Source organism: Lemur catta, chromosome 9 (genome assembly GCF_020740605.2).
Source record: "Lemur catta isolate mLemCat1 chromosome 9, mLemCat1.pri, whole genome shotgun sequence".
Taxonomy (NCBI): domain Eukaryota; kingdom Metazoa; phylum Chordata; class Mammalia; order Primates; family Lemuridae; genus Lemur; species Lemur catta.
In genome coordinates, this window is record NC_059136.1 from 16,864,281 (window position 1) to 16,889,611 (window position 25,331).

Here is a 25,331-nt window from a genome sequence, read left to right on the forward strand (position 1 = left end):
AGATCCCACAGAAAGCTTTGGGGTGGAGGTGGGCAGCTTGAGTCCAGTCCTGTGCAGGTACATGAAGAAATTCATCCCACAAACTGGAACCAGTATGGAATATTCCTGAATGTTACATAATGTTTTCGTGTACAGAATAAGAGAGAAGCATGGTGACCCTTTCACAGAGCCCTGGGTTTCCAGGAATTTCTGTTCCATCGTTTATTTAAATCAGCTCAAGCTGTAAGAAGGGCAAATGGTGACATAAACTATGCTTGCACATCTATGCTATCAGATAAACATTAGAATGAATGTCAAGTTCCTCCAAAATAATCCCAGTGGATTTGGTTACAACTGTATTAGATTTATAGATAAATTTGAAGAGAGTATTTTCACAATGTTGATTCTTCCTAGTCCAAGAGTGTGGTATGAATCATCATTTAAATAACTCTTTTTTATGGCCTTTGATAAAATTTTATGGTATATACTTCATATAAATAACATATGCAGTCATAGGCCACATAACAATATTTTGGTCAGCTACAAGCAGCATATACAACAGTGGTCCCACAGGATTACAACAGAGCTGAAAAATTCCTGTTGCCTAGTGATTTGTGTTATAATTACCTACAGTATTCAGTACAGTAACATGCTGTACAGGTTTGTAGCCTAGCAGCAATCGGCTACACGATACAGCCTAGGTCTGTAGCAGGCTGTACCATCTAGGTTTGTGTTAAGTGCACCCCGCAATATTCACATGACGCATTTCTCAGAACACATAACCATTGTTAAGGGACATGTGATTATATTTGGATTTACTGTTAAGTTTATTCTTATATATTTTCTAGTTTGTCATTGCTGTTGCTTCTGAAATATTTTTTCCATTGCATTTCCTAGCAAGTTATTTTAATATATATAAAAGCAAATTGCCTTTTGCATTTTTCTACCTTCCTTTATGATTAGTTCCATTTTTCCTCCACTTGATTCTGTTGGATTTATTGATATTTTAACAACTACAAACAATGATAATTTTATCTCTTTCTTCCAAATATTTGTACTCCCAGAATAAATCTGAGTACAGTACAAATAGTAGGCATATTCAGCGTCTTCCCAATTATGCCGAAATGTTACTGTTGTTTTCTGATAAATGCTCTTTATCATGAAAAGGAAATTCCTTTCTGCTCATTTCACAGGAATGACTATTCAATTTTATCCAATGCATTGTGCATTATTGAATGTAATGAATAACACACTCTCAATACTAAGGCACCTTTGCTTTCTTAGGAAAAAACCCTTACTCGATTACGGTAATGACCTTAATGCTTCTTTCCCCTAAGTCTGAATAAATCACATCATTTCTTCCTCCAAAATACACCCCAATGCCCTGACTTTGTTCATCTCTGTTACTACCACCTGGTTCTACCCGTCACCATCTCTTTCTCCTGCTCTAAGACCACTGCTTCCACTTTTGTTCTCGTATCCTCCACTTGCCACACGACACCTAGGATGCTTGGCTCGGCTGATCTGTTTCTCTTCCATGTCCTCCTGGATGAGAAGTTTCACTTTGATTCTCATGGCTTTGAGCCATCTTCCATTGTAGAACTGGTCCTGAAGAAGATTTGACTGTCCTACTAAAGCTACAATAGTTCTGGCCCTTGACCCTCCAAATGGGGAGAAATTAGTGGGACTTTTCAGAGTCATACTAACTCCGTTGTACCAACTAGATGAAAAGTTAGGGGTCAACTCCCAGGAGCTTTTCCATTTTGGGACATGGTGTTTTTGATCCATACATGTAATGGCCAATGCTGCTCAAATTTTATTGAAATAGTAGGGTCATTTCAGCATAAATAAGGTCTCCCCGCCCCTCATTCTTTTGTTCATTTTAGAAGGTTACTAGGGAAAGAGAGTTTTGCAGACATGAACTTAAGACACCATCTTTCCCAAAAGGCCAAATTTATTTTTGAAAGGGCTATGTTTTCTCCTTCATTCTCTTGAACATTTTTTATTAGTCTCATGTCTTGGTGTCATTCTCTATATGTAACACTTCAATTATTCCTTCAGTCTTTTAACTTCTCTCCATGAGCTAACTCTTAATATTAACATAGCTCTATAAATAGTAATCAAAACACAATATGGAGAATCCAAAATATAAAAAGATTATAATTTTATTGCTTGGACACAAATTGAGATCAATCTATGAAATCATATACTCTAAGAAAATGGTAGTTGTTTATTATGACTCTTAACAGGAAAATATTCTATTAAAAACTATTAGATTTGAAACATACCAATAATTTTTCCATTTTTGTTTTTATCAGTAATTTTGAGTGCAAGAGACCTCAACACAGTATCTAAGCAACACTATTATCTAAAATTGGACATGGTAAGAAGGGGACAGTTTCCATGGATGTTGCTGTGATTTTATCTAATTCAGATTAGGGAAATGATCTTTAAAAAATTTGATTCCAGGCAAAATGGAGTAAGCATGCTCTACCCTGGCTCTCTCAATGGATGCAAACACAGACTCTGGAGGGAATGCACACAGCAGCTATCCGAAGACTCTGAAAACTAAACAGGTGGATTGCAGAAGATCAGAACTTAAAGTACTACCAAACCAGCAGTGAGTTTCCTGTAATTTTATCTTCCAGTTTCCTATGACGTGGACTCAAAGGCAGCCCTGAAGCAAGAAGTATGTGCCAGATGCAGACAGGAAGGGCTTCAGGAGAAATCCTCACTTTCTGGCCAAGGAGCCAGAAAGATAAACTCTTAAGTTTCCAGAAAGAGCGGCGGAGGCAGATCCTGGGTTTTTTTTCTCTTTGTTCTGCTCTATTCTCCCCAAGTCCCAGGCACACCCAAAAGGGCACAGAGCAGCAGAGACTAAAGAGGCACCTAACACTCTGAGGAAGGGTGCCTGCTTTATGATCAGAAGGACAATGGTCCAAGTGCACAGGGTGAATTCCTGTTCCTTTTTCTTTTTCCCTGGTCTCCTGAGCTTGGTCTCTGACAGGTGCAGTCATGGAAAGAACATGGTGGAGTGGGGAAGCTAAAGCTTCAGCTTTCTGGCCACGGGACCATCATAAGGTATCCCAGGGGCCTAAAGGCGTCGAAGAGCAGGAAGCTCAAAACAGCTATCCCATAACGTAGTGTATGACCTCACCTGGCCTTATCTCTGAGCTGCACATGCTAGATAGACAGCATACAAGAGGCTTAAGAACCGAACTTTGGGACTTGGCCACTGGGTGGCGCACATAGAACTGATTTGAACATCCCTAAGAAGGCTTTGAAAACTGAACTGACGTTGGAACCACAGCCCCCAGAAGGTGGATTGGAAACTACTACCTAGGCAAGTAGTTTCTGCTAAAACAAAAAAACCATCTAGCCCCTTAGGATTTAAATAAGACCCAGCATCTCATAACATAATACTCAAAATGTCCAGGATACAATCCAAAATCACTTGGCATATGAATCATCAGGAAAACCTCAATTTATGAGAGAAAATAAAAATAAGAGTCCACCAGTGAGAAGACACAGACAATGGAATTATCAAAGACTATAAAGCAGCTATTAAATCGTGCTCCAAGAAGCAAGGGAGAACACAACTGGAGTAAGTGGAAAGATGAAAGTCTTAGCAAAGAAATACAAGATATAAAGAATAGAAATTGTAGAACTGAAATATACAATGACAGAAATTAAAAAAAGTCATTAGATGGACTCACTACAAAGAAGATGGTAAAGAGTCAGTGAACTTGAAGATGGATAGAAAGTTTCTAGTCTGAAACATTTACAGAAGAAAGAGTGAAGAAAGCATAAACAGAGCCTCAGCAAACTGTGGGACAATACCAAAAGGTCTAATATTCATGTCAGCTGGTCACCTTTATGTGATATAATGAGAAGCACACTTCATCTCTGTGGAGTTCTTTCCAAAAACCCATAACCCTAAACTAATCATGAGAAATACATTAGACAAATCTCATTTGGGAGAGATTCTACAAAATACCTGACCAGTATTCCTCAAAATTGTCAAGTTGATGAACAACAAGGAAAGAACTGAGAAACTGTCATATATCAAAAGAGATTTTGGGGACGTGTTGACTAATTCAATGTGGTATCTTGAACTGGACCTTGGACCTTGGAATAGGAAAAGGACAGTAATGAAAAAACTGGTGAAATCCAAATAAAGCCTGCAGTTCAGTTAATGGTATTGTACCAGTGTTAATTTCTTAGTTTTGACAAATGTATCGCGGTTGTGTAAGATGCTAACATTAGGGGAGACTGGATGAAGGTACAGGAAACTGGGTGAAGATACAAGAACTCCCAGTAATACCTTTATAATTCTGTAAATCTAAAATTACTCCAAAATTGAAAGCTTATTTTTAAAAAGTTGTTTAAACACACCAATTATAAGACAGATTGTGACAACAGATTTTTTAAAAAACAAGACACGATTTGTTGTCTATAAGAAACCCACTTTGAATATAATGATATAAGCATATTAAAAGCAAAAGGATGGGAAAAGATACAGATACACTATGCATACAAACACTAATCAAAATAAAGCTGGAGTGGCTATATTAGCATCACACAAAGTAGACTTCGAAGCAGGAATACCAGGGATAAAAAGGGACATTATGTGATGATAATGGAGATAAAAGGGTAAATTCACCAAGAAGACATAAAAATCCTAAATGTGATGCACCTAACAACAGAGCTTCAAAATACAGAAAGGAAGAACTGAAAGGAGAAATTGACAAGTCCACCATTACCATCGTAGACTTCAACACTCCTTTCTCAGTCATCAGTAAAAAAAGAGAGAGAAAATCAGTAAGGTTATAGAAGAACTGAACAGCACCATTACCTGAAGTCTAACTGACTGTTACGAAACATTACACCCAACAACAGGAGAAAGTGCACACATTCTTTTCAAGTACATATGAAACATTCAAACCCTAACACATTTAAGGGAATTGAAACCATACAAAATATGATTTGTGACACTACTGGAACTAAACTAGAAATAAATAACAGAAAGATAACTGGTAAGCCATCAAACCATTGGATATTAAATAATGCATTTCAAAATAAACAATGATCCAAAGAGAAAGTCTTAAGGCAAATTAGAAAATATTCTGAACTGAATGAAAATGAAAACACAAGATATCAAAAGTTATAGGATGTATCTAAAGCAGTACTTAGAGAAAAATTTACAGTGTAAAATTGGGGTCATCAAATTATTGTTTATGAGCCAATTCCAGACTATGGCATGTTTTTGTAAATAAAGTTTTATTGGAATCAGCCACATTCATTTCTTTATATATTATCTATGGCTGCCTTTCCACTACAATCATAGAGTTGAGTGTTTGCAATAAAGGCTGTATGGCCCACAAAGCCTAAAATATTAACAATCTGGTCCTTTACAGAATGCAGGCTTCTGCATTAAATTATTATATTAGAAAAGGAGACAGGTCTCAAATCAACAATCTAAGCTTTTATCTGAAAAAATCAGAAAAATAAGAGCAAAATAAACCTAAAGCAAGCGAAAGGAGGGAAGTATTAATAATAAAGAACAGAAATCAGTAAAATTGAAAACAGAAAAATAGAGAAAATCAATGAAATTAAAAGTCAGTTCTCTGAAAGATTAATACAGTTGATAAATCTATAGCCAAACCAACAAAGAAAAAAAGAGAAAAGACACATATTACTAATGTTACAAATGAAAGAGGACATATCAGTATAGGTCCCACAGAAATTATAAGTATAATAAATACTATGAGCAACTCTATGCATATAATTTTGACAACTTAGATCAAATGGATCAATTCCTTAATAAGCACAAACTACCTAAACTTAAGCAAGAAGAAATAGATAACATGACTATCCACTATCTATTCAAGAAAATGAACTCAAAATTTAAAATCTTCCCAAAAGGAAACCTCAAATACTGGATAGTTTCAATGGCAAATTCCACCAAACATTTGAAAAAGAAATAACATCAATTCTACATAATCTCTTCCAGAAAATAGAATGGGATGGAAGACTTTCCAACCCATTTTATGAGGCCAGCATACTAAGATAATAAAATCAGTCAAAAACAGTATAAGAAAAGAAAACTACAAACCAATATCCCACATGAACATACATGCAAACATTCTCAACAAACTATTAGGAAATTAAATCTAGTAATATATAAAACCAATGACACATCATGACCAAGTGGATTTTATCTCAGAAATGTAAGACTTGTTCAGCAATTCACCATATTAACAGCCTAAAGGGAGGGGGAAATCACATGATCATATAAATTGATACAAAAAAAAGAATTTAACAAAATTCAATATCTAACCATGATAAAAACTTAGAAAACAGTGGGACTTCTTTAATTTGATAAAGAGTATCTACAAAAGAATTACAGCTAACATTATACAGTACTTAATGGTGAACAACTGTCTGCTTTTCTCCTAAGACTGGGAACAAGGCAAGGGTGTCCACTCTCATACCTCTTATTCAACATAATACTGGAATTTTAGCCAATGCAATAAGGCAAGAGAAGGCAATAAAAGGCATACAAGTCAAAAATGAAGGGTTATACTGCTCCTATTTGCAGATGGCCTGATTACATAGAAAATTCCAAGAATTCTATCAAAAAAAAAAACTTCCCAGAGCTAATAAGTGAGTTTAGTAAAGTCTCAGGATACAAGATCAACATACAAAAATCTGCTGTATTCCCTTATACTAGCAATGAATACGTGGATGTGAAAATTAAGAATACCACTTACTTAACAATTGCATATTTCTATATCTACATCTATTTATACATCTAACAAGATATGTACAGGACTTCTGTGCTGAAATCTAGAAAAACTGAGGAAAGAAATCAAAGAAGGTCATGGACTGGAATACTTAATACAGTTAAGATGTTAATTCTATCCAAACTGATCTCTAGATTTAATGCAATTCCAATCAAAATTGCCACCAGAATTCTTTGTAAATGTTTATAAGCAAAAGAATTAGAATAGCCAAAGCAATTCTGAAAAAGAGTAAAGGACCTATATTACCTAATTTTAAGACTTAATATAAACTACAGTAATCAAGACAGTACGGTATTGACAAAGGGATAATCAACAGACCAGTAGAACAGAATTGAAAATCTAGAAACAGACCCACATGCCAAAAAAACCCAATTTTTGACAAAGTAATAAATGCAAGTCAGTGGTGAAAGAACAGCCTTTTAAACAAATGATGTTAGATTAGACATCTAGATGCAAACAATGAATCCTGACTTAAACTTCACATCCTATAGAAAAAATAAACTCAAATCAGATCTTAGATCTAAATGTAAAACTTAAAACTAGAAAACTTTTAAGGTAAAACATAGAAGAAAATCTTCATGACCTGTGCTTAGGCAGAGTTTGTAGACATGATGCCAAAAGCACAATTCATAAAAAAAAATTTATAAACTAAACTTCATTGAAATTAAAAACTCAAGATGAATGGGAAAGTTAACAAGATGTTATATAAAATGAAAAAGCAAGCTACAGACTGGGAGAAAATATTTACAAATCAAAGGGCTTGTGTCTAGAATATAGAAAGGACTCTCAAAACTCAATGGTAAGAAAATGACCCAATTATAAAATGGGTAAAAAACTGGAGCAGACATTTAACCAAAGAGGATATATGAATAACAAATAAGCACATGAAAAGATGTTATCATTAGCCACTAAAGAAAAACAAAATCAAAACACAATGAAATCCTAATATGCACCTATTAGAGTGGCTTAAGAACAAACAAACAACCTGACAATACCAGGGGCTGGCAAGGATATGGAACACTCGGAACTCTCTCACATTGCTGGTGAGAATGCAAAATGGTACAGACGCTATAGAAAACAATGTGGCAGTTTCTACAAAATTAAGACACTTATGATATGACCCATTTCCAAGTATTTACCATAAAGAAATTAAAACTTACGTTCACACAAAAACCTGTACACTAATATTTATAGCAACTCTATTCATAATCACCAAAAACCCAAATATCCTTAAAAGAGTGATTATACAAGCAAATTGTGGTGCATCCATACACTGGCATACTAATCAGCAATAACAAAGAACCAACTACTGATACATGCAAAAACATGAATGAACTTCCAAGGCATTATGCTGCGTGAAGGAAGCCAGTCCCATAAGATTATATACTGCATAATTCCATTTATACGACATTCTAGAAAGGGAAACTATAGCAATGGGGAACATATTAATGGTTGCCAGGGTTTAGGGATAGGAGGAGAGTGTGACTACAAAGTCTTAGCACAAGGGAGTTTATTGGAATGATAGAATCCATAATTATGGAGGTGGTCACGCCACTCTAAACATGGATTAAAACTCATTCAACTGTATATACACACACAGTCAATTTTACTGTGTGTTAAAAGAATTTTTTTTTTACAAAGAAGTTGTTGAATGCCTTTTGTTCCTCTGCTTTTTCTGGCAAATATCTAATCCTCAAGATAGCCCAATGCCAGCAGTTTGTAAAGTCTTCCCTAACCGCCTCAGGGAGAGTTAGCAGCCTGGGTCATGTTTTCATGATATTTTGGTCATATCCCTAATCATATGCTTACTTATCTTCCTTGCCGCACTAGACCACAGCTTCAGAACCCCACCTGGATTATATGCAGTAAACAAATATATATTGCGTATATAGCACATATACTAGACATTCACTGATGTTTATTTTTGTATTGCTAATGCTCACATAACAAATAATTAGGATATTAGCACTATATTATTTAGCATATTCAATCACTCACCTAACATATGTGAGATTAAATCTAATAGGCAGTTGGAAGTCCAGCTGAATTGTAGCACACTGATGGTATCTGCCAATAGCATCCCTGATTTTTATATCAATCTGTAAATTAAATGATGTTTGCTTAGAGGCAGTATTTATTTTTCTTTTAAATTTTACTTTTTTGAAGCATATGGTTTACTTACTTTAGGGCCATAAAATGCTCCATCTCCTGGGTTCATTTTCCATGGTTCTCCAAATTCCATCAAGCTATTCTGCAGTTGCTATTTTTTTTTCAGAAAAGAAGAAAACATTTAAAACTTCTACTTGATTGTACATTTTACCTTCTTTTGACATACAGCTCACAAAAGTTATTATAAATCTTAATTACATTCTATATTAGTTCAACATACATTTGTTGAGTATCTTTTACATTCAGTAAATTATTGAGTAGTGACTACATAAAGATGATTAACATGGTACTTGCTCTCAAGAAACATATACATTTTAATTGGAGAAAAAAGATAATTTACTAAATTGTTCCAGTAAATTCCAGGTAAGCATTTAGGGAGGGGATGGTTTGGTCCACCTTCCAATGCAAGCCCCCTCTGCCCTACCACTAACCAGCTTCTGCCTCCCGGGGAGAGTTCCAAGTAACTTCTTTTCTACTTAAGGTGAGAGAGGGCACTTCACAGGCCACCCTCCCCCATCCTACTGTTTCTGAAAGGAGAAGAGGCATTGGTACATGTTCCCAGAGAAAATGAAGCCCTGCTACAGCAGGTAACTCAGTGATGGAGAGAATTCTGGGGGCTCCTAGAGAGTTAAAAAGCCAAAAAAAGGCCAAGTTTTGGAGAAGAGCATAAAGCAGAGGTCACTGCTTCTCACTGGGCCTGGGAGGACACAGGGACAGCAGTGGCCAAGGCTAAGAGGCCAAGGCGAAGAAAGCTTTAGATTTGTGCCAGGTTTGTCTCTTTCAAACCCTTTCAGAGACTTCTGAAGAAGAAATATTCAAATGCTCATTCCACCAATTCCAGATCAGGGGGAGTTGTTTGAGAGAAATCACCCCAAAGTGGAAGCAGGCTCATTCCTTAATGGGACAGTCACATCCTTGGGTGACCTTGGGCTTGGCTACTAAACTACTTGGCTACACCAGTTTACAAAGAGCACAAATGGTGAGACCTTCAGCCCATCCCCCTCGTGCCAGGCCCACACCGGTCCACCTCTTTTTAGCTCCCCACACGTGACCCAGTTCCAAAAAAATGGAGTGATGATGATGATAACAACACTGAACATCCACTGGGCACTTGCATGTGCCTGGCACTATGCCCAGTACCTCATGTAAATTATTTCATTTAAGATAACCATAACCTTATGAAGTAGGTGTTATCACTATATTACCATTGTCATCACCATTTTGTGCTTGATCCTGATGCTTAGAGATCTTCTATAATTCACTTCGTGGAGATCAAATCTGAAAGTGGACAAAGTGGCCCCAGAGCTGAGTTTTGTGTCCTCTTCCTGCTTCCATGTGGCTGCAGGTAAACTGAGTCAGCATTTTTCCTGGGGTAGGCCATATCATCTGACTTTCTTCCTCCATGCCATGGACATGGAAGAATTTAGGAAGAGCATGGGGCAGTGGGGAGAAGGCCCAATATTTAGACCTCAAGACTAAACTGCTTCTACACAGCCTCTGCCTGGCCTCTGTACCTTTAATAACATTAAGATAATTGTTACACTATTGATACAGTGTTTCTCTGATTCTTATTTCTTGTGATATGTGTGTTCAGCTTTCACCAATACAGTAGTTACCTCTTATCTGAGGTTTTATTTTCCACAGTTTCAGTTACCCACGGTCAACTGTGGTCCAAAAATATTAGATGCGAAATTCCAGAAATAAACAACCCATAAGTTTTAAATTGTGTGCTCTACCAAGTCGCAGAATAAAATCTCACACCGTCCCCCCTGGGATGAGAATCCTCTTTGTCCAGTGTCTCCATGCTGTCTGTGCTCCCTGCCCGTCAATCCCTTGGTATCTGTCTTGGTTATCAGATTCACTGTCGCAGTACTGCAGTGCTTGTGTTCAAGGAACCCTGGTTTTACTTAATTATGGCCCCAAAGTGCAAGAGTAGTGAGGCTGGCCAAAGATATGCCGAAGAGAATCCATAAAATACTTCCTTTAAGTGCAAAGGTTAAAGTTCACAACTTAATAAGGAAAGAAAAAAATCCTATGCTGAGGTTGCTAAGGTCTACAGTAAGAACAAATCTTCTAACCATGAACTTGTGAATAAAGAAAAAGAAATTAGTGCTAGTTTTGCTGTCACACCTCAAACTGCAAAAGTTCCAGCCACAGTGTATGATAACTGCTTAGTTAAGATGGAAAAGATGGTACATTTGTGGGTAGAAGACGTAAACAGAAATATGTCCCAGTTGACACCAATTGGGTTTGGTACTATCTGCAGTTTCAGACATCCACCAGGGGTCTATAAGGGGGGAATACTATATTCCAGGAAGGGGAGGACTGACAGGCAGGGCAGATGTCTGGACCATCCTCATTTCTAAATGCTCAATGTCATTAGTCATCAGAAAAATGCAAATCAAAACTATAGTAAGATATTATCTTACCCCAGTCAAAATGGATTTTATCAAAAAGACCCAGGCAATAATTCTGGTGAGGATGTGGAGAAGGGGGAACCCTTTTACACTGTTGGTGGGAATGTAAATTAGTATAACCACTCTGGAGAACAGTACAGAGGTCCCTCAAAAACACTAAAAATAGAACTATCATATTACCCAGCAATCCCACTGCTGGGAATATATCCAAAGGAGGGGAATTTCAGTATATCAAAAAGACATCTGCACTCCCATGTTTACTACAGCACTATTCAACCTAAGTGTCCATCAACAGATGAATGGATAAAGAAATTGCAATATATGTACATGATGAAATATCATACAGACACAAGAAAGAATGATATCCTGTCATTTGCAACAACATGGATAGAACCAGAGAACATTATGTTAAGTGAAACAAGTCAAGTACAGAAAGACAAATCTCACATGTTCTCACTCATATGGGGGAAATATATATTAAAAACGATTGATCTCATAGAGACAGAGAGTAGAATGATGGTTACAAGAGGATGATAAGGGTAGCAGGGAGGGGGGATAAAGTGGGGACAGTTAATGAGTGTAAAAACATAGATAGTCAGAATGAACAATATTTGATAACAAAACAAAGTGACTCTAATAAACAATAAGTTATGGTATATTTTTAAATAACTAAACGAGTGGAATTGGAATGTTCCTAACACAAAGAAATGTTAAATGCCTGAGGTGACGGATGCCCCAATTACCCTGATTTGATTAATTCACATTGTATGCCTGTATCAAAACATCACATGTGCCCAATAGAGATATACAACTATTATGTAGTCTCTCAGGGCCTTTCCATATCAACAAAACTGAAGGGTAAGCACTTTGTTTCTCCTTACCTTTTCAGCTTCATCCCACATCTCACTCTCTCCTAGAAAGTTTTCAGGCCTTGTTGACAGGTTTAATTGGAAGGAGAAGCCAAAAGTTGAGTAAACAGACTGCAAAAACTGCAAACACCCCTTTATTTCTTCTTCAATCTGAAATTAGAGTAAATGAAATATTCAAATGGAGTATAAAATTAAATTCATTTATGACATTTTAAAAAATAAAAAAGTTCTTCATGTCAGCCAGAAATAAAGTATGTTTTTAACGGAGTACAGTTGATGACACTGTTTTGGCTGTCCCTCCAGTCCTTACTTGAATCTTCATCTGGGTGCCAGGCCCATGCAGGCTGCCAGAGGCTCCTGTCCTGTGCAGGGGATCCTGAAAGAAGCAGGCAAGGACACCAGGCCATGCAAAGGCAGCGCCACACGGGAGAGGAGGGGTGAGAAGGGGCTGCCCAGAGGAGTGAGACTGAGCTGCAGCCAGAGGATAAGGAAGAGTCCTCCATGGAGCAGTAGGGCAGGAGCTCTCCGAGCCCAGGAAACACTTCGAAGGCTCAGAGGACAGAGGAGCAGACGGAGTCAGGGAGCTGTGTAAGATGGGAAGATGGGCAGGCAGGGGAGGGTGGTGGGTGACCAGCTTAGAGGCAGGCAAGGGCTAGAGAAAATTAAGTGCCTTGAAAGCCAGGGTAATGTATAGACTTTTGAGCCTGAGAATAATGGGGAGCCAATGAAGGTTTTTTTTTTTTTTTTGAGCAGTAAATTAACACAACCCAATTTGTTCTTTCAGGGTATATGACATGGATTGGCAAGATTAGAAGAGAGGCCCTTTAGGAAGCTGGTGGAGTTGTTCAGAGCAAGATTATGGTGGCTTGAACTGGAGAACAGCAACTGGAATGCATGGAATTCAGTGGATTTGAGAAATATCCATCCTTTCATTTTTATTTTTTCATGTAAGAGTTCTTATCCTTCATCAACTGTGAGATGGTTAACTTTAAGCGTCAACTTGACTGGGCTAAAAATGCCAGATAGCAGATAAAACATTTTTTCTCAGTGTTGTCTGTGAGGATGTTTCTTCAAGAGATAAGCATTGAATCAGTGGACTTAATAAAGAAGATCCACCCTCACCAATGTGGGTGGGCATCACCTCATCTGTTGAGGGCCTGAACAGAACGAAAAGGCAGAGGAAGCGCAAATTCTCTTTTTGAGTTCTGACGTCCATCTTCTCCTGCCCTTGGGCATTGGAGCTCCCGGTTCTCAGGCCTTCAGATTCTGGGACTTGTACCAGCCCCTCCTCCACTCGCCCCACCCCCAGCCTCAGACCACTGGCCTCAGACTGAGAGTTACACTATCAGCTTTCCTGCTTCTCCAGCTTGCAGATGGCATATTGTGGGGCTTCCCAGCCTCCATAATCACATAAGCCAATTCCCATAATAAATCTCCTCTCATATATCTGTATATCCTATTGATTCTGTTTCTCTGGAGAACCCTGCCTAATACAAACAGGTAGTAACTGCCCACGTGTTAAGCACTGTGCTGGATGCTGGGAATTCAGGATGAATGAAATTATTCAGGAAGTAATAATATATTTAGGGAGAGTGATCAATATGCATCGTAGATTTTCCTGTTATCATCCTGTTATTGATTTCTACTTTAATTCCATAGTGGTCAGAGAAAACACTATATGGTTTTGATTATTTTAAATTTGTTGAGCTTTGTTTTATGGTCCAGAATATGATCCTTCTTGGTATATACAGTTTGTGGGCACTTGAACAGAATGTATATTCTGCTGTTGTTGGGTGTTCTATAAATATCAATGAGGTTCTGTTGGTTGACGGTGGTGCTGCGTTCTTCTATATCTTTGCTGATTTTGTGTCTAGTTATTCTACCAATTGTTGAGAGAGGAGTGTTGAAGTTTTCCAGCTATAATTGTGGATTTGTTAATTTCTCCTTTCAGTTCTATCAGTTTCTGCTTCACATATTTTGCAGCTCTGTTGTATGGCACCTACACATTCAGGATTGCTATGTCTTTGTGGTGGATTGACCCTTTTATCATTATGTAATAGCCTTTTCTGTCTCTGGCAATTTTCTCTGAAGTCTACTTTATCTGATATTAATATAGCCACTCTTTCTTTCCTTTGATAATGTTTGCATAATATATTTTTCCATCCTTTTACTTTTTTAAATTTACTTTTTTTGAGATGGGGTCCCACTATGTTGCCCAAGCTGGAGTGCAGTGGCTCTTCACAGGTATGATCATAACGCACTACAGCCTCGAACTCACCAGCTCAAGGGATCCTGCTCCTTCAGCCTCCCAAGTAGCTGGGACTACAGGTCCACACCATTATCCCCAGTGCCACATGAATTTTAGAATCAGCTTGTCAATTTCTAATTTAAGAGCCCGTTCTGCTTGGGTACTGATTATGATAGCATTGACTCTTTATATCAATTTGGGGAGAACTGATATTTTAATAATATTTAGTCTTCAAATCCATGAACAAGATATATCTCCCCATTTATTTAGGCCCTATCTTTAATTTATCTCAGCAATGTTTTATAGTTTCCACTGTATAGGTCATGCATATATGTATTAGGCAGCTTGGGCTGCCACAACAATATACTACATAGACTGTGTATATGTGTGGCTTGAACAACAGAAACATGTTTCCCACAGTTCTGGAGGCTGGAAAAACCAGGATCAAATTGCAGATGATTCAATTCCCTAGTGAGGGCTTTCTTCTTGGCTTGCAGATGGCTGCCTTCTCACCATGTCCTCACATAGCGAAGAAAGAGAAAGGAAGCAAGCTCTCTGGTGTCACTTATAAGGGCACTAATCCCATCACGAGAGCCACACATTCGTGATCTCATCTAAACCCAATTACTTCCCAAAAGCCCCATCTCCAAGTGCTATCACATTGAGGGTTAGCCTTCAACATATGAATTTTGGGAGATAGAACTCAGTCCATGGCAACATATTTGTCAGATTTATCCCTGAATTTTATCATATTTTTGATGCTATTGCAAATGATTTTTTTTTATTTTTAATTCCAACAGTTCATTGCTAGTAAATACAAATACAATTGGTTTTCATATATTTATATTCCGTACTACAATTTTTCTAAATTCACTTATTAGTTCTAACAGCTTTTTATAGATTCCATCTGATTTACACAGACGATGTCATCTATAAGAGTTTTAACTCTTTCTTTCCAGTCTAGATGGTTTTTATTTCTTACTTGCCTTACACACCAGAGAACCTCCAGTACAATGATTAGTGGAAGTCATGACAGTAGACATCTTTACCTTGTTCCTGATCTTAAGGGTAAAGTGTTCAGACTTTCACTGCTAGGTATGACGTTAGCTGTAGATTTTTCATAGAAGCCTTTTATCAGGTTCCCTTCCATTCCTAGTTTCTGAGAGTTTTTATGAGAAATGGATGTTGGATTTTGAAAAATGCTTTTTCCTGCATTTATCAGGATGATCATACATTTTTTTCTTTTTGTGTGTGTTTTTAAATATGAGGAATTACAATGATTTATTTTCTAATGTTAAACCAACCTTCAATTCCTGGGATACAGCCATCTGGTAAAGATGTATTATCCCTTTAAAAATTTTATTGGATTTGATTTGCAAAAATTTTGTTTAGAATTTTTGACTTTATGCTCATGAGGGATATTGGTCTGTAGTTTTCTTTTAATGTCATTGTCTTGTTTTTGAATCAGGACAATGTTAGCCTCAGAGACTGAGTTGGTGAGGATTTCTTCCTCTTCAGTTTTCTGGGAGAGTTTGTCTAGAATTGGTACTATTTCTTCTTTAAATGTTTAGCAGAATTTATCAGGAAAGTCCTCTGGGCCTCAAGTTTTCTTTGTGGGAAGGTTTTTAATTATCAATTCAAGTTCTGTAATACACACAGCATTGCTCTGATTATCTGTTTCTTCCTGAGTAACGTTTGGGAGTTTGTGTCTTTCAAGGTTTTCTCATTTCATCTAAGTTGTCAAATGTATTAGCATAAAGTTATTCATAAAATTGCTTTTATGAACTACGTAGCTTTTTTATAGCAAAGAATCTCTAGTGATGACACCAGTCTCATTCCTAATATTTAAAATTTGTGTCTCCTCTTCTTTCCCTAATCAGTCTGACTGAAAGTTTACCAATTTTATTGATCTTCTCAGAGAACCAGCCTTGGTTTTTTCTTGATATTCTCTATTCTTTTTCTTTTTTCTATTTTAATGATTTATGCTCTGTTCTTCCTTCTGCTTACATTGGATGTGTTTTGTTCTTCTTTCTCTAGTTTCTTAAGTAGAAGCTGAGGTCATTGATTTGAAACCCTTCTTTTCTAATGAAAGTATTCAGTGCTATAAATACCTCTCCAACTACCACTTAAATTTTGATGTGTGCATTTTCATTTTCACTTCTATATAATATTTTCTAATTTCCCTCTGGATTCCTTCTTTGGCCCAGGGATTATTTAGAAGTGTATTATCTACTTTAGCCATATTTGGAGATTTTCCAAATAGCTTTCTGTTACTGATTTCTGTTTTAATTCCACTGTGGTCAGAGAACATTTTATTTTAATTGAATCCCTTTAAATTTGCTAAGACTTGTTTTTTGGCTTAGAGTATGGTCTATCTAAATATTCTATGTATACTTTCAAAGAATGTACATTCTGCTGTTGTTATATAAATGTCAATTAAGTCAAATTGTTTGATAGTGAACCTTTGCATGACAATTTTAATTTGAATTAACACAAAAACCTAAAAAAGTAAACTTTAAATTCTAGGCAATATTGAAAAAGAAAACATCAAAAATTCCACCAAATCCTTTAAAATATTCCACTTAATGGAATTTAAGTTAATAAAATAATTGGAGGAAGCCAAATGAAAAAATAATAAATTGCATGTCAAGAGATTATTGATCTATTGACCCAATTTAGAAAATCACAAGATGTTAGAGCTGAACGAGACCTCGGAGGCTTGACCAAACATCTTATTTTACAGCAACTCTGAAAAACCACGAAATGTGTTCAGGACAACACACGGAATTTGTGACGTGCTTCCCCTGTATTACTGTTTACCTGCTCCATGGTGCAAAAGATGTGAGCATCATCCTGCTGGAAGCGCCTGACTCGGGTCAAGCCACTCAAAGTCCCCGACAGTTCATTTCTATGCAGAACTCCAAAATCAGCAAATCTAATGGGCATTTCCCTCCAAGATCGTGGACGATGGGCAAACATCAGACTAGGAAAGATGCAATAACACATAGCACAGAAAAGATAAAGTAATTACCTACATATTAAGAAATCATAATTAAGCCTCAAGATTTGTAAACTCCTTATACTGGAGTATAAGGAGTTAGATCACCAGGGAAAAAAATTTTTTTCTATGAATTATGGAATCCTGTATTTACATCACTGCAGCACTCTGAAAAAGAATCTTGTCTAACATTAGCTTGCCTAACAAGCATTTTCCCAGAAATGCTGTTCCTTGTCCTCATCCACCCAGTGAACCTCCACTTACTGTTTATACTTCCTTTCAAAGGCTACTTCTTAAGAGAAGCCCTCCTGGACACTTCCCTAGACAGGGCTATCAGTCTCTCCTCAGGTTCCCAGAACACCTTGAACATGCCACCACTGTGGCACTAGTCATACTTTTCTATAACTGATTGTCTGCGTATCTGTCACTGCCCACTCTGCTTATGAACTCCATGAGGGGGGGATGAATTGTGTCTTAATCACCTCTGCACTTCTAGCACCAAGCATGGGAAGCACGCAACCAATGTTCTCTGTTGAATGAAAGACTTCTTTTCTGCAAAAGCACTTCTGGCTCCCATATCCCATTGCCCCTAAGCCACTGTGGTCCTGCTTCCTTATTCTAAGCTGTGAAAAGACAAAATTACATTCTCTACTTAGCCTTAATTATAGTTGAAATCCCAGGCTACAGCTTTAAATGATATCTAATGGGAAAAAGAGTTAAACTGTTTTAACACAAGTGTTTTAGAGAATGCAGAGCACTAGCTTAGCTTCCACCTTCTGGTTAGAAATGGAGGTTATAGAAAGTTTACATACAAGTTTTCCTAAAATTAAAGTTACAAACATTTTTTTACATGTCATCATCATAAAGTTGAATTTCTTTTAGTCTTCACTTAAAAGAGCAAAGAGTTTTCAGAGTGTTCAGAGATTTCGTTTTAATAATTATCTTCTAAGGTAAATTTACTTGAAACTGTGTGATAATACAAAACTACAATTGTTGGGATTTTTGTGTGTGTGTGTGTGTGTGTGTGTGTGTAGAATTGTGCCTATTCACTTCCAGTTGTAAAATGTGCTTGTCTTACAAGGCTGAATTTGCGAACCAACTTTATGATAATTATAATCTTTCATAGAATCGAAGACAACATCGATTGTAAAATGGATCTTTATTTCATGTACCCCTAAGAAAGGAAATAACTATTCATTAAATTATGACATAATACTAACATGCCACCAATTATAAGATGCATCCCAAATTCAGAGATGTTGAAATGTGAGGGAAAAAGGTATCTTGGAATGAGTGAAATCTAGTAACCCACTGATTAACCTCACTGATCTTATTATAATCAACCCAACAGTATGTAAGAACTAAATGTTCTCCAAATGTGAATATTTTAAATGTGTTACTATTAGTAAGAGGAATATAATAACTTATGAAATTGATACATAATGTATATCCTCTAAAGAACTACAAAAAACTTAATGGCTTCCAGCTAACATTCCACATCTGCCAAAGCTCAAACATATTTTTAAAAGTATATTTATTCTCCAAAGAAAACAACTTAGTAAAGATGGTTAGTAATCACCACTCTTCAAATTAAAGGAATCACTTAATTCCAGAAAGCAAAATAATAATATTAAAAGCTAATTATGATGAAGTGTGCTATGTACGCTTATGCAAAGATCTGCTTCACTTTTAATACTCACCAGTGCCCTGGACAATTCATGGGTTTGAGGGCAAAAGTGTCCTTTTCAATCTCAAAGGCGAACATGTTCTCACTGTAATGCTGCCAGTGGCCAGAGGTTTCCCAGAGTTTACTGTTGTACACATTGGGAGAGACCACTTCCGTGAAGTTACGTTTGTGATATTCCTCCTTTAAGATAAATGCATTTAACATTAAAATCTGCTAGGACAGATCACGATTCCATATAAAGTAACACTACAGGCTAATATTTTTAAATTCAGGATCATGTCTTATATTAACTCATGATTAATGTACCCTCAGTTTTAGGTGTGGAGGCTCCTGGATCATGAAAGAAAGATGTATATATGCTCAGTATAATTTTCATTAAGTATATTTACTTTATAGTATACAATAGTATATAGTAGATGATGTTTTAATTCAATTCTTTGAAAATTAGTAACTGAAATACAATATATACAGAAACTTATTGTGTGGAAATAAAGCATTCAGTTGGTCCACTATTGAAGAACATTAAAATTTCTATTTTTAAATACTACAAATAATTCTGCAATAAATTTTTAATGTAATTTTAATTCTATATTATAGATTTCCTCTAAGAATATTGGTAGGAATGTGCATTTTTCACATTAATATTTATTACCAGATTATCTTAGTAGCAATTTAAACCTTCTCCAACAGTGTAAGATAATGATTGTTTCCTCACATTTCCTTCAGTAATGAATACTATCAGTACTTTTTAATTGGTACCAATCTTATGAGTAGAAATGTTATCTCAGTATTTTTTTTTTACCTTTTGTTATTTAAAATAAATTTTATTGTGTATATTTGAGATTTACAACATGATGTTATGGGTTACATATGGATGGTAAAATGGTTACTATAGTGAAGCAGATTTTAACACATCTATCATCTCACATAGTTACCTTTTTGTGACAAGAACAGCTAAGATCTTATTTATAATACTCCCTCCTAGAATATAATTATATTAACTTTAATCCTCATGTTGTACATTAGATACCTAAACTTGCTCATCCTACATGTGTGCTATTTTGTATCCTTTGAGCTACATCTCTCCATTTCCTCTCTCCCCACCCCCCGCTCCTGTCCATGGTAACCACTGTTTAATTCTCTATCTCTGTGTATTTGAGCTTTCTCTTTTTAAAAATATCCTGCATATAAATTAGATCATACAATATTTTTCTTTCTGTGTCTGGCTTATTTCATTTGGCATGATGTCCTCCAGGTCCATTCATGTTGGGGCAAATGGCTAGATTTCATTCTTTTTTTAGGGATGAATAATATTCCATTGTGTGTGTGTGTGTGTGTGTGTGTGTGTTCATACATACACCACATTTTCTTTATCCACTCTTTTGTCAATGAACATTTAGGCTGTTTCCCTATCTGGGCTATTGTGAACATGGTGATTTCATCTCCTCTGGGTATATGCCCAGAAGAGGGATTGCTGGGTCATATGGTAGTTCTATTTCTAATTTCTTTAAGAACCTCCAGATTGTGTTGCATAATGGCTGTATCAATCTATATTTCCACCAACAGTGTCCCAGAGCTCCCTTTTCTCTAAACCTTTGCCTACATTTCCTACCTTTTGTCTTTTTGATAATAGCCTGTGATGGTTAATTTTCTGTGTCAACTTGACTGTGCCAAGGGTTGCCTAGATTAAACATTATTTCTGGATGCTGTGAGAGTGTTTCTGGATGAGATTAGCATTTGAACTGGTGGACTCAGAAAGTAGACACCCTCCCCATTGGGGATGGGCATCACCCAATCTGTTGAGTGCCTGAATAGAATGACAAAGTAGAGGAAAGAGGCACTTGCTATTTGCTCTTTTGGTTTCCTGCCTGCTTGATTGAGCTGAGACATCAGTCCTATCTGTGCCATAAAACTCAGCCAGAACCCGTCTATGGTTGGTGGTCTCTTATCAGGAAGGAATGCTGGTCAGTTGTGTAAATCATCAGTGGAGCAAGTCTTTCAAAAAGGCTGGTTTCTGTTTAACTCTTAGGAAAGAAACCTTTATGGTGGTTGGGGGTGTAGTGGGTATAACAAGGTGTGTCCGACCTCCTGTCCTGTCATGGCCGGGAACTTAGTTTTTAAGGTTTCTTTGGATCCCTTTGGCCAAGAGGGGATTTGTTTAGTCAGTTGAGGGCTTATGATTTATTTTTCTTTCTCAGTTATGGAAGCACCTACATCCAGTGCAAAATTCTGTTCTGGTTGTCTACTGCAGCATAGCAAAGTATTTCTTCAGTTGACATAACAATAACCCAAAACATGTAGCTTTGGCTTTGGAGCCAGGTGGTGGGCAGATGCTTAGAAGGGCTTCAGAGTGACTGTCTGTGAAGACTTGAAGAACAGTGAGGAAAATGTTATTGGAGGTCAAAGAAAAGGTGACCCTTATGATGTCATGCCAGAAATAGACTGGGTAACACTGTCACCAGAGGTTAACACGGAAAGCAGAAAGGTACTCAAAGAACTCATGGATTTAGCTGGGGAAATGTCCAGGCAGAATGTAGAAATGGACAACTGACTTTTTCTAGCCGCATATGTTAAAATACAAGAGAGACATAAACTAACACTAATTCACTTTTTGAGCCAAATTTAGAGGAAACATAAAAGGACCTACTGGGTTCAAAAATGAAACTTTCTCATTCTTAGACCCTCCCAACAAAAGACTCACAAAGAAGAATGACTTGAGGACAAAGATAAAGTTCAGATTACAATCATCAAAGCATGGTCTTAGGGTAAAGATCTTCAGGGTGTGGCTGTAAGACACTTGTGAAGCCTTCAGAAGGGTCTACTGTACATGTACCTAGTAAGGCTTCTAACCATCTTAAGAGAGTGCTTTGTAGACCTTCTCAGTCAAACATGAAGGCTTTTTTTTTTATTTTTATATTCCTTTCTTTTTTTAATTTCAGCTTATTATGGGGGTACAAAAGTTCAGGTTATATATATTGTCCATGCACGCCCCCATCCCCCCGTGTCTGAGCTTCAAGCGTGTCCATTCCCAGACTGCACATCGCACTCATCATGTAGGTATACACCTATCCCCTCCCCCCACCCCCCCACCCCATGAAGGCTTTTAAGACTCTTAAGTGTGTTGTCTCACAGCAGCCTCGAAGGCAGCCCCAGCTAGAGAAGTATTTGTCTCAGAAAGAGATGTGGACGTAGCTTTTATCTAACAGCATTGATTAAAAATTTATATAAAAGCCCTCACAAAGTTTTTAAAGGAATAGTACTAGCTTAGTTAAAGACAGCACAAAATGAAAAGAGCCTTATGACCCCCAGCCTTGTAAGGAATAAGGTTAAGAACACCAAGGAAGGTACTCAGAGGCACTCACAGGCTATTTCTTATGGAAAAGGAAGGATGACTCAGAGGGAAGAATCACAGCCCAGGGGAGCAAAACCTAATCAAAGTGCATTTTTTTTATTCTGGAGCAGCGATAACTGGTAGATATCAGAATTTCTATAGACAGTCACTACTATGTGCCCCACTTCTTTTTGAGTGGGTCTATCTCCTGCATCCTTTTCATCTATCATCATCTTATAATGTGGGGGGATTGGAGGGGGGGCAGCAGATAACTTGTCTCTTTAGTTCAGAGGTAAGGAAATGTACTTGACAATCTGTACCCAAGGAATTGCACCTGAGGAGCCTCTCAGCTGCATCTGACCTGATTCAGATGACATATTACTGGATTTTGAGCCAATGTGGTAATTGGATGAGACTTCGAATACTATGCCACTCTGTGATAGAATACATTGAAACTGCCCATATTAAAATGATGTAAAGCCATAAGGTAGAAATACTGATAAAGTCTGATTTCTATAAAAGCATAAATACAGCCAGAAGTTAACCAGCCACTGTTCCCTAACTTTCTTACTGCTGTAACTGCTTACTGCTTAAGTGGCACGTATCCTCCTTGACAGGTGCGAGATTTCTGACTTCCCTAACCGCTTCTATAGACAGCATTGCTATTGTAAAGCCCAAGACTGATCTTTGAGATATTTTTTAGACTCTGTATTCGGAGGCCCCACTGATGTCAACCAGACCTGTAGCCATGCATGGGAACGGATGCAAGAAGCCTTGAGACCCCCTACCCAGGAAATTTCCCAGCTGAGAAGATGATTTCTGCTTCCCAACCCTATGAGTTCATCCCCAGCCAACCAGAAGACCCAATTCCCTAGCCTGTTGTTCATCAAACCACCTTTAAAAACTTAAGCCCCCAAATTCTTAGGGAGATGGATTTGAGAAATTACTCCCATCTCCTCACCTGGTGCCTTGTGAAATTAAACTCCTCCTCCACTGCAACACCTGCTTTCTCAGTGTATTGGCTTTTACTGGGTGGTAGGCAAAGGGCCTGGCTGGGCTGTAACAACCCTGAGGGGCAGAACTGACTTTCCTCCAGTCCTTTGGGACTGAAGAGACATAGACCCACCAGCCTGTCAACTGGAAACCCAAGAAGGCCATGTCCTAGAAACAGGAATGAATTAAAAGTAGATAGAATCTTATTAAAATGGAAGCCAGTCCTAACCCAGCACAACCTCTGATTAAATCGAGTGATCAGTCTTCAACATGAGCATAAGGTGAATGCTCTAGTGGGAGATAACATCATCTAGAGCCTCTACATTTATTTTATATATAATATCTGCAATATAATAAAATATTACTAGATATGGAAAGAGATACAACCATATAACTAAAAACCAAGAGAAAAAACAGCTGAAGTCCCTAAAAGGTTTTTATGCATGATAAGGCCAATTCCTTCAGACAAGGGTATCTGAGAATTCAAAGTTCTCAGCATCATCTTTGTGTGTCAGTTATTCCCATCCCAAGCCTCAGGGACCTATGCCTTCCCAACCAGTGTCCTTACCTTAGAATAAGAGATCACTGGGGTTGTGTATTTAAATGCCTTTAGGATTTAGCAACCCACACAATCAGGCCTTTGACCTGATCATCAGCCATGTCTGTTTGTCTTGCATCTATAGAAAACAAAAGATCCCTTTAAGGCCACCATAAAGGTTTTCTGTTTATTCTCAACCCATTCTATCCCCAACCTTGAGAGTTCAAGGCATCAGGGTTGTGTTGATTTTCCAGCATCCAAAACAGTAGCTGTGGCCAATGTGGTGGCTCACGCCTCTTATCCCACCAATTTGGGAGGCCAAGGTGAGAGGATTACTTGAGGCTAGGAATTTGAGATCATCCTGGGCAACATAGTGAGACCGTATCTCTACAAAAAAATAAGGAAAATTAGCCGGGCGTGGTGGTACACACCTGTAGTCCCAGATACTCAGGAGGCTGTGGCAGGAGGATCACTTGAACTAGGAGTTCAAGGCTGCAATAAGCCATGATTATGCCACTGCACTCCAGCCTGGGCAACAGAGCAGGACCCTGTCTCTAAAATAAAATAAAATATATAAAAAATAAAAAATAAAAAAAAACAGTAGCTGTGAGGGTCATCTCCACCTGCCTAAGTCTCTGATAATCTTTAGTGATTCTTCAAGGCCCACCTCCCTGCTCTCTGATCTGCTACCACTGCCTTGCATTGGCCAATCCCTAGAGCAAGGTATGTAGCCCAGGTGATAGGGTCCATAGAGGTCAGCCTCCAGGGGCACAGAAGAGGAAGAGAAGGAAGAGAGGAAGAGAGGAGAAGACTTGTGAGGCAAATAGAAAGTAACCAGCATACCATGTACTCTTTTCTCAGAAAGTTACTGAAGAAAGTGATCCCCAAATAAGAGTTACGGATAAACAAGGAAGAAGACAAGGACCAGGAAAGAGGAGATTCAGCATAGGAAAGAGACATGAGGAGAATAGCCCAGATGATGATGAAAAGAAGTCCTAAGGCACCAGTTTGCAAGAATCTTAGCAGCAAGTTAACTCTGAAGTGAGAGGACCAAGTTAAAAAAAATTACAAGCAATTACTGAATCATTGCAGAACGTGCTGCAAGCAGTTTTGCAGTTTTTGAGAGAACTTTCTAAGGATGAATTAGTCATAGGCACATAGAAAACTAAGTAAATGAAAATTTTAGCTAATTATTAGTAGTAGTTATAGCAAAGACAAAACAGGGCAAGAATGAACATGTAATCCTACTAGTCCACATAGATCATCTCCAAATGATATCTACATAGTCCTAACCAT

At 37.5% G+C, this 25,331-nt stretch overlaps 1 protein-coding gene across 2 annotated transcripts in view; it reads right to left on the minus strand.

Moving 5' to 3' along the window:
* TARS3 (threonyl-tRNA synthetase 3) overlaps positions 1 to 25,331 on the minus strand; it is a 52,538-nt gene that overhangs the window by 7,073 nt on the left and 20,134 nt on the right. For both annotated transcript variants that reach the window (XM_045561017.1, XM_045561016.1), the window contains exons 11-15: positions 19,187 to 19,353; positions 17,309 to 17,471; positions 12,253 to 12,390; positions 8,968 to 9,045; positions 8,784 to 8,884 (exon numbers count right to left, since the gene is read on the minus strand). In XM_045561017.1, the coding sequence (XP_045416973.1) occupies positions 8,784 to 8,884; positions 8,968 to 9,045; positions 12,253 to 12,390; positions 17,309 to 17,471; positions 19,187 to 19,353 (647 nt within the window). The remainder of the gene's footprint in view (positions 1 to 8,783; positions 8,885 to 8,967; positions 9,046 to 12,252; positions 12,391 to 17,308; positions 17,472 to 19,186; positions 19,354 to 25,331) is intronic.